The sequence below is a fragment of the Pinus tabuliformis genome, chromosome 4_1 (genome assembly GCF_031772625.1).
Source record: "Pinus tabuliformis cultivar Carrire ecotype Pingquan chromosome 4_1, CPIR1, whole genome shotgun sequence".
Taxonomy (NCBI): domain Eukaryota; kingdom Viridiplantae; phylum Streptophyta; class Pinopsida; order Pinales; family Pinaceae; genus Pinus; species Pinus tabuliformis.
In genome coordinates, this window is record NC_142303.1 from 292,997,878 (window position 1) to 293,007,999 (window position 10,122).

Genomic DNA, 10,122 nt, shown 5'->3' on the forward strand with positions numbered 1-10,122 from the left:
TACCACTAACATAAGAATGGAATGTAAATCTCTCATTTCATCATCAAACTTTTTAGCGTCCAGCTGATGTCAAGAGTGATTAAGTAAATTTCCAATGGATTGAGAAAAATTTACTCAATTGTACTGGGCTCGAGAATTCATCAACATCGTGCTTGTATTCAGGACTAGCTCTTGATTTCAGGATTCCAGGAGTCAACGAGGCCAATTGGTAACTTATTGGGAAACCAAGATGGATTGATTTTTATGAGAATTCAGGCCCATTTTATTGGTTAAGTGTAATATGGTCATACAAACAAAGCAGTTTATCATCAAACACCAACAAACTCAGAAATTCGACAGCACTTCCTTGATTGATAATAATAGGTAAACTCAATACTGTCGCTAAGCAATGATACGATTGATATGTGAACTCATCCAGAGTACATCATTTCCTACCAATAGCGTCTGCTGGACATGCGCGGCTTGAGAGCTTTATATTTCAAATTGCATCGAGCAGCGTTAATTTGGTAGTCTGCCAGAATTAGTTGAATGAACCCTCAGAATATTTTCTCTCTGTTCCGCTACATCGGCCTCACCAAAGTGATCTTCCGGGATATAGTAACCCGTTACAGGATCAGGCATCCAAGACATCTTTTGATAACTTGCACCAGGCTTATCAACGCTTTGTTTTGGCTCTGGTCGAATTAATCCTCTACTTTCTGCCCTCAACGCTACTGAGCTGTATCCTCGCCTGCAAGGGAACATCAAGCAAAACAGAAATTAGTTTTCATTCCCAATATAAAACCCTGATTTTAAAAGTGAGGAGATCTAATATGGTGTCGGAGTAGGTAGAGCTTACATAGCCTGAATGCCGAGATTTGATCCCAGATCATATCCATGCCCCCCAAATCGAGAAAGAGCACCGGCGGCCGCAACCTTCAGATGGAGAAGAGATCTCGCCATGAGGACCTCCACGATTAAAAAAAGAGATAATTCTGATGATGTTCAGAGTCGAGACGAGGGGCCATTTAAATAGGCCTATTTGGGATCGAGCATGGAACTTGCTCAATTAATTTTAGGAGCTGTAAATGCATTTGCAGTATTTCTTTAATGTCGTCAGGTACAACGCACACTGGTGGTTACTTCGTTTACGCGTCCAGTCTCCCGAACTTTGACGCAACTGGAAGTTACTTGGGCACCGGGGCCCTTTTTTAATCATCCACGTGCGATAGCATTTGGCTTTTAGTAAATGAAGATGCTGGTTCAGGGGTACAGAATACGTTGACAATTTCAGAAAAATGCAGCTCTTCAAAAGACTCACTCAACTGCAAACTTCTTCATCATTCCGTGCACGTGGCTTACCATTAGACGTTCAAATACATCTAATATATGTAGATGTTGAGTCATCATTCCGTGCACGCGGCTTACCATTAGACGTTCAAATACAGCTAATATATGTAGATGTTGAGTCATCATTCCGTGCACGCGGCTTACTATTAGACGTTCAAATACAGCTAATATATGTAGATGTTTATGTTTACATAGTTTTTGCTTGATGATTATTTAGCAAAATCAATATCCAATGATTCGATTAGCTCAGAAACAGAGTTATGAGAAGGAACATAGAATGTTAGGGTCATCACATACCTTAGAAATAGTCTAATTGAGAATACAAAAATAAAGTTTAGAGACGGCAGAAAGCAGCAAAATACCAAGTAACCAACCAGATATAAAAGCGAATATAAAAACAAAACAGAGCAACTTTCACATAGTTACCAAAACAGAGCATTGCAGACCAACATGTTTACACCTCGAAAAAACCTTCACCACGAACAAAGTTGTGGATCACAAGTTCATAAAAAAAATTAGCCTAGGGAAGATGGAAAAGCCCCACTTGGACAGATAATCGACCGTCTGATTTTGCTCTCTAAACAAGTATTCGAAGGAGATGTCAACAAAAGAGCGAGAAACGACCTAGTAGTCTCCATCTAGTTAACCAGAAAGAGAACATTAGCCCCTAAATCCATTAGATGATGTCAATGCATCACTAACAACAAAACCCTTGTCAATTTCCAACCAAAAGGTACTCTAGCACCCCCAAAGGGAAACCAATTCTTCCCTCACATTGAACCAACACCTCGAAAACATGAATCTCTACTTGAACACATATTTGTGTAATTTGTATTAATTTGTAATCAATAAGCCATCGAATGTTAGTTTTCTAATTTAGATTATTTCATTAAATGTTGTGTGATCATATTGCTCCGGGGGTAATTAGTTCATTTGGTTTTAATGTTTAAGTTTAATTTTATGTTTGTTTAATTTATAAATTATATTTTATAATTAATTTTTAATAAATAGAATGGATGGAAGCTATCTAATTTTCCAATTATTTAGTTGTTGGGTTAAGGTTTTATTTGTGTATCATATGAGTAATTTTATAGTTACGAGTCTAGATCCATTTTAAACTTGTATCTATTAAGTGTCAAGAGGGATCAAATCTCTGGAGGTGCAAACGTCTTTTTTGAGTGCAAAACTTGAGGAAAGTTTTACACCTTGACAACATTTGATCCCTCTCAACGCTTGATAGATTTGGAGTTAAGATGGATACAGGCTAGTTTTAGTTGTGTGCAATCACACAAAATTTTGATGTTATCCCTTTCTTCACTGTTATATTGAATCCAAAGTGACAATGTAACAATGTTGAATGATAGAAAATGTGAATAATGAGAATATAGTCAATTACAAACAACCTTCATTGTGATCAATCTCAAACTATTTTCTTCTACTACCCTTATTTTCACACCTATTAGTTTTGTTATCTTTCCACATCGATTATATGAAAAGGGGGTTGAAATCGTAGACCATTCAAATATTTAACTTGAGATTTAATGTAGTAAATATCAGACCTTGTCTCTCTTGTTCTCCAATATTAATAGTAGCTTTCTCCAAAGTAAATCAATATGACTTACGGAGTGTTAAACCCCAAGTAATTTTCAATGGTAATTGTTTTCTATTACCTTGTTTGAAGGTAAAGTGACAAACAATGATGGATGATGGGAAATGGAAATAATAAGAATGTAGTAAATTACAAATAGTTTATAGTTTCAAGAAGCAAACATTTCATGAAAATTCAAGTATTTTATTTATGGTTGAGTTACTGTAAGGCAAAATCAATGCATGTTTTCTATAATTATTTTGTACTTACATTGAAATCAATGCACACAATTAATCTAGTTACTTTGTTCAAATTAATGTACATCATACATCTATTTACATCAAATCAGAAATCAAATTCTTTGCTAAAATCAATGCATCTAGTGCAAGCAATCAAATAGGATTAGAAATCAACATCTACATTGAAATCAATGCATCTAGCGCAAATAATCAAATAGGATATAAATCAACGTTTACACTGAAATCAATGTATTTGGTGCAAGCATTCAAATAGGATTAGAAATCAACAACTGTAGTAAATATCAATGTTTCTAGTGCAAGAAATCAAATAGGATTAGCAATTAACAATTAAATTGAAATCAATGCATCATGTACAATCAATAAAATAGGATACGAAATCAACATCTACATTCAAATCAAGGCTTTTATTTCAATGAAAAACAAAATATTCATAAGATAAAAGAGTTTGCCTCCCTCCTTCTCTATGTCTCTCTCTCCTTCCCTCTCTCTCCCCCACTATCTATATTTATATCTCCCTCCATCTCTCCTTCTCTATCTCACCCCCCAAACACATGCTCTGTCTCTCTCCATATCTATATATCTCTCCTTCCCTCTCTTTGTATCTCTCTTCTTCCCTCTCTATGCCCTCCATATATATCTCTATCTCCCTACATCTCTCATTTTTTTGTCTAGCTATCTCACACCCCAAGCATACACACTCTCTCTCCATGTTTATCTATCTCTCGCTCCCTCCCTCTTCATTTCTCTCTCTCTCTTTCCCTTCTCTCCATATCTCTCTCCTTCCCTCTATCTTCCCTCCTTCCCTCCTCTCTCCCTCACTCTTTCTCCATCTCTCCCTTGTAACTCCCTCTCTCTATATGCACCTTTCTCTCTCTATTGCTTTCTTCTTCCCTCTCTCTCCCCCCCATATATATATATATATATATATATATATATATATATATATATATATATATATATATATATATATATATATATATATATATATATATATATATATATCTCCCTCCATCTCTCCTTCTTTGTCTGTCTATTCTCACCCCCAAACACACACACTCCCTCATATCTATATATCTCTCCCTCCATCCCTTTGTTTATCTCTATCTTCTTCCCTCTCTTCCCCCTCCATTTATATCTATATCTCCCTCCATTTCTCTTTCATTGTTTTTGTATGCCACCTCCCTCCCCCTCTCCCGAAACATACGCACTCTCTCTCCATATATATCTATCTATCTCTCTCCCTCCTTCTTCCTCTCTCTCTCTCTCTCTTCCCCTTCTCTCCATATCTCTCTTAAGGGAAAAATTTAGGGGTTAAGATTCTCAACTAGGCCAATTTTCCATGCTTTTTCCAAAAAAAAAAATTGTTAATTTCCATTCTTTCTAAAAATTATTCGCCCAAAATTTATAGTATAAAATTGTTTTACTGTAAAAAATTTAAATATTTTTACAAAAATATTGCTAAACATTTTACATATTCCATATTATGAACTATTGAAATTTGCCAAGGTTTCCAAACATTAAAATAAATTTCCATCCTTAAAAAATTCCTTGTCTCTCTATCTCCCTCACTCTTTCTCCATCTCTCCCTTGTAAATCTTTCTCTCTCTCTCTCCACATTTATCTCTATATGTCTTTCTTCTTCCCTCCATCCCCCTCCAATCAAATAGGATTAGGAATCAACATCTACATTGAAAGCAATGCACATATTTTAGTGAAATATTAAAATATTCATAAGATGAAAGAGTTTATCTCCCTCCCTCACTCTCTTCCCCTTCTCTCCTTCTCTCTCTCTCCCTCCCTCTCTCTTTCTCTCTCTCATTACTATATAATATATAATATTAATATCCATAATATTGAAACTTAATATTCATGCATTATATTATATTATATTATATTATGTGTAATATTATATTAAAACTCTTTATTCTAATATATGAGTATAAAATATATATGGATACTAATTTTGTGATATTAATATATATCCTAATATATGAATATTTATTATAATATATGAAATTTAGTATTAAATTAAAGTTAATATTATATAATATAGTATATAAAAGAATGTTTATATTAAAAATTTGATGGGGATTTTAAAAATAAAAATAACATTAAAGAAAGAGGTAAAATAAAAGCTTATGGGTATTTTCGCATGTATTTCCACTTTCTTTTCTTTCAAAAGGTTTTGCTTCTTTCAATCTTTTTTCCAATTTGTCTCGTTATTTTTACTAAGGAGCTTTACTATGAAAAAATTTATGACGGAAATCGTAGCTATCATCTCGTTCCTGCTCGTTTCTAGTCATTGTAATAGTAGTTTTTTGGAGAACAATTTGTTTATTGGCCCTAGCAACATTTGATCCCAATCTCAGTAGTCGATGATGGCTCTTGCCTACAAATAACGGATGACTAGCTAGACCAGGATGCCATGATGTGCAATGAAGAGATCAAACTCAGAAGCAACTCTTCAATGGAGAATGTCATGAAAGAGAAGACATTATCATTCAAGCTTAGCCCGAGTGTTGAAAAGACAGAGAATCCCCAATTTCCTGCAAATTTTGCTAAGAAAGTCGAGGGAATATTCAATTTACTACCAAAGGTTGCAACAACATTGTCTAGGCCCATCACTAAAATAAATTCCATGGTAACTAGACAACAACTCTCTAGATCTGGTAATAGCCCTAGGTTTGGTCACATGCAAGTATTCTAGCCTAAATCTGAGCATATAGACAAATCCCATCATTGCAATACTAGAGAAAAACACTTCTAGCAAGATCAGAACGAACTGATTTAATCCAACAATGAATTGTAATGTTGTATTAATTGATTTTAGTTTTTTATTTATATGTTTATTTTCATTTTTGTTTAGGTCGACAGTGATTTGTATAGATATATATATATATATATATATATATATATATATATATATATATATATATATATATATATATATAGATATATATATATGGACATGTGTCAACTCCACATTGAGCATGTATGAAATTACACATAACCATCACACTGGGATGTAGAATGTGACTCTCGACACAAAAATTAAATTATTGACTTGGTATTCGCAATTCCTAGTGTTGTTCATGTATACATGATGCACGAGGAGGTGCTATTAGACAAATTTCACAATGGAATTCAGAGTTCTACATTGAGTTGGGAATGTAGACTTTCCCAAATTGTGGCAGTATGATAGAACCCCACATAATCACGGGCTTCATTATTACAACCATTGAAGTTGGACATCCTCACCATCTCCTCTCATGTATAATTAATGAATGGATACCATAGAACACAGGGCTACATGAATGTGTCTACTCGACATTTCTTAATCTATAGAATGAGGGTGGTGATGAATACATTGTGTTTCACTGTATAATTATATATTTAGAAACATCTCTATGCACTCTTCACGATGATGCCACCTGCAACTTATGCCACTTCTTGCAATCAATGGTTAATACATAAACCAAGGAAATTGTCTTCTCTCATATGGAGAACTCTTTTACACATATACTATTCCATGCTTTGGAAAATATCTACACTCATACCTAATATAGGCTTAATTATGAACCCCTCTGAGCCTTTAACAATATATTTTATTTATCTACTGAGACACCATACTTTTCCTTTGTCTAATGATTTTTAAGGGTGGTTTAGGGTTGTTAGTGATATAGCCTACAAAGATCGCGTGCTATAAGGAGAGTAAGAGGCAACTGTTCCTACATTTTTCTAAAGGAGGGGCGTGACCTCCTTCAAAACTCATCAAATAAGGAGAATATTGTGGTGTCTTAGATAAAATATACAAGAGATCCTTAGAGGTGTAATGGGTTGATAATTATGGCTATAACAATTACCTATATTCAATATGAACTATTATGCTCCTCAATTTCATAGATAACAAAACTTAGTCATGGTTCAACACATTAATAGACTTTGCATAATTCTTAGGCTTCGAAACAATATCATCATTGGATGATATCTCTATACACACACACATAAAGTGAAAGTGATTCATAGGAACATTATTCTCCATAGGAGTAGATATTATCCATCCTCAACATCTCTACAATATGAATCATCCACATAATATAATACAATTTACAACCATATAAACATAAACAACACAACAATATAATCACATACACTCATCCACACATATGCACACGGATTTATTGTGGAAACGTAAGCTTTTCTATTCATTCATGTAAAAATCTAAATACAATGCCTCAATGACCACATATAAGCTTACATGGCTTGCTGGTTTGCGAGGCCCAAGGCCATGGCAACCTCAACTATTACTTTGAATCACTCTTGGGATATCCTCTCTTCTTCTTCGAGCCAACTTTTGTTGCCTAATTGATGTTGTAACTTTATTTATCTTCACCAAACTATTCACTTTCCACTTGCAAATAGGCTTCCCAAGTTGCTTCAACTATGAATGCACATGCCCCTTTTTCTCAATTATTTCCTTTTCATTTCCATCTTGGAATCCATCCTAATATTATGTAGTGATTCATCTCATGTAGCAAACCTTCATACATCAACTTAATTATTCTCTCCTTCAATATGTCCTTTAAATCCCTTCTAAACATGGAAACTAATTTCCTCTTGATATTTGCTATTTTCTTTTAAATTTCCTCTTAACATTTGATATTTTCTCTCGTGCATATATCTTTGGCTAATTCTCTAGCAATGCATCCATTTCACAACACTCCCACAATTTGTAAACCTTCATACATCAACTTAATTATTCTCTCCTTCAATATGTCCTTTAAATCCCTTCTAAACATGGAAACTAATTTCCTCTTGATATTTGCTATTTTCTTTCAAATTTCCTCTTAACATTTGATATTTTCTCTCGTGCATATATCTTTGGTTAATTCTCTAGCAATGCATCCATTTCACAACACTCCCACAGTTTGTAAACCTTCATACATCAACTTAATTATTCTCTCCTTCAATATGTCCTTTAAATCCCTTCTAAACATGGAAACTAATTTCCTCTTGATATTTGCTATTTTCTTTCAAATTTCCTCTTAACATTTGATATTTTCACTCGTGCATATATCTTTGGTTAATTCTCTAACAATGCATCAATTTCACAACACTCCCACAATTTGTATAACATTGTTATGTTATGTAGCATCACTATAATGTTTTGCAGCCTATCCTGTTCTCTAGCATCACTACCACATTCTGTAGCCTATCTTGTTCTCTAGCATCATTATCACATTTGAGACCCTATCATGTTTTGCAATGGACAACTTCAAATAACAAATTCGACGGCATTTTCTTTGTCGATTCATAAATGGAAAAAATATCCGGTACAAATTAAGACTGACCTTAACTAATCAATGAATAAATTATTTCATACAGGAATTTTTCTCTGTTGTTTCGTCCGTATCGTCGCAAAGCAAATCTCTATCACTAGTTTTATTTACGCACCCAAAGGTCTTACCATTCTCAAGAGAGTGACAACCATAGCATTTGGGTATCCTCGAACTTGGAGGCAGTATTGCTATGATTAAAAGAAAGAAAGTTCTAAATTTGTTTTAATAACCCAGATGTGTCTAAATTTTTAAATTATCAAGAAATTGCTTCCAGCAGCGGAAAATAGAAAGTCCTACAACCAACGTAAGAATGTAATGTAAATCTCTACATTCATCATCGAACCTCGTAGCGTCCAGCTTATTTTAAGAGCGATTAAGTAAATTTTCACTGATTTTAAGAGTGATTAAGTAAAATTTCAATGGATTGAGAAAAAAATAGGCTTGAGAATTCATCGACATCGTGCTTGTGTGTGTTCAGGACTAGCTCTTGTTTTCAGGATTACAGGAGTCAACGAGCCCAATTGGCAACTTATTGGGAAACCAGATGGACTGATTTTTATGAGAATTCAGGCCAATTATGGATAATCCTATTGATTAGTGTAATATGGTCATATAAACAAAGCAGTTTATCATCCAACAACAACATCAAATTCAGAAATTCGCCAGCACTTCCTTGATTGATTGATGGTAAAATCAACATTGTAGCGAAGCAATTATACGATTGATATGTGAATCCATCCAGAGTTCATTATTTCCTACTATCGGCGTCTGCTAGTCGTGCGCGTCTTGGGGTTTGAAATTGAATGGGGTAGCGTTAATTTGGTACTCTGCCAGAATTAGTTGAATGGACCCTGAGAATATTCTCTCTCTGTTCCGCTACATCCGCCTCACCAAAGTGATCTTCCGGGATATAGTAACCCGTTACAGGATCAGGCATCCAAGATCTCTTTTTATAACCTGCACCAGGCTTATCAACGCTTTGTTTCGGCTCTGGCCGAATTAATCCTCTACTTTCTGCCCTCAGCGCTACCGTGCTGTATCCTCGCCTGCAAGGGAACATCAAGTAAATTAGGTTTCATTTCCAACATAAACCCTGATTTTAAAAGTGTGGAGATCATAATATGGTGCCGGAGGGGATTTTAGTGGCATTATGAAGGGAACTTACATAGCCTGAATGCCGAGATTTGATCCCAAATCATATCCATGCCTCCCAAATCGCGAAAGAGCACTGGCGGCCGCAACCTTCAGATGGAGAAGAGATCTCGCCATGAGGACATCCACGATCAAAAAGATAAATCTGAAGAATTATGTTTAGCAAGGATGATGTTCAGAGTCCGGAGGAGGGGCCATTTAAATAGGCCTATTTGGGAACAAGCATGGAATTTGCTCAATTAATGTGAGGAGCTGTAAAGGTATTTGCGGTATTTCTTTCATGTGGTCAGGTACAACTCACACTGGTGGTTACTTCGTTTACGCGTCCACTCTGCTGAACTTGGACGCAACTGGAAGTTACATGGCAGATTGATGTGGGCATCGGGGCCATAGCATTTGGCTTTTAGTAAATGAAGATGCTGGTTCAGCGGTACAGAATACGTTGACAATTTCA

General features: G+C 35.0%; 2 protein-coding genes across 2 annotated transcripts; both read right to left on the minus strand.

Annotated features, from left to right (window-relative positions):
• Window positions 1–238: 238 nt before the first annotated feature.
• On the minus strand, window positions 239–1,056 carry LOC149175424 (indole-3-acetic acid-induced protein ARG2-like). The gene is made up of 2 exons (XM_089422821.1): window positions 839–1,056; window positions 239–730 (listed from the first exon to the last, which is right to left on the minus strand). The coding sequence occupies exons 1-2, from the start codon at window positions 940–942 to the stop codon at window positions 499–501; spliced, it is 336 nt and encodes a 111-aa protein (XP_089278947.1). The 5' UTR covers window positions 943–1,056; the 3' UTR covers window positions 239–498.
• An 8,108-nt stretch (window positions 1,057–9,164) lies between these two features.
• Window positions 9,165–9,864, minus strand: LOC149175425 (indole-3-acetic acid-induced protein ARG2-like). Its single transcript, XM_089422822.1, has 2 exons — window positions 9,682–9,864; window positions 9,165–9,562 (listed from the first exon to the last, which is right to left on the minus strand). The coding sequence occupies exons 1-2, from the start codon at window positions 9,783–9,785 to the stop codon at window positions 9,331–9,333; spliced, it is 336 nt and encodes a 111-aa protein (XP_089278948.1). The 5' UTR covers window positions 9,786–9,864; the 3' UTR covers window positions 9,165–9,330.
• Window positions 9,865–10,122: the final 258 nt, after the last annotated feature.

Coding starts and splice junctions, on each gene's coding strand:
- LOC149175424 (XM_089422821.1), bottom strand. CDS start 942: ATGGCGAGATCTCTTCTCCATCTGAAGGTTGCGGCCGCCGGTGCTCTT. Junction 731..838: donor AATCTCGGCATTCAGGCTAT/GTAAGCTCTACC, acceptor GTTCCCTTGCAG/GCGAGGATACAGCTCAGTAG.
- LOC149175425 (XM_089422822.1), bottom strand. CDS start 9,785: ATGGCGAGATCTCTTCTCCATCTGAAGGTTGCGGCCGCCAGTGCTCTT. Junction 9,563..9,681: donor AATCTCGGCATTCAGGCTAT/GTAAGTTCCCTT, acceptor GTTCCCTTGCAG/GCGAGGATACAGCACGGTAG.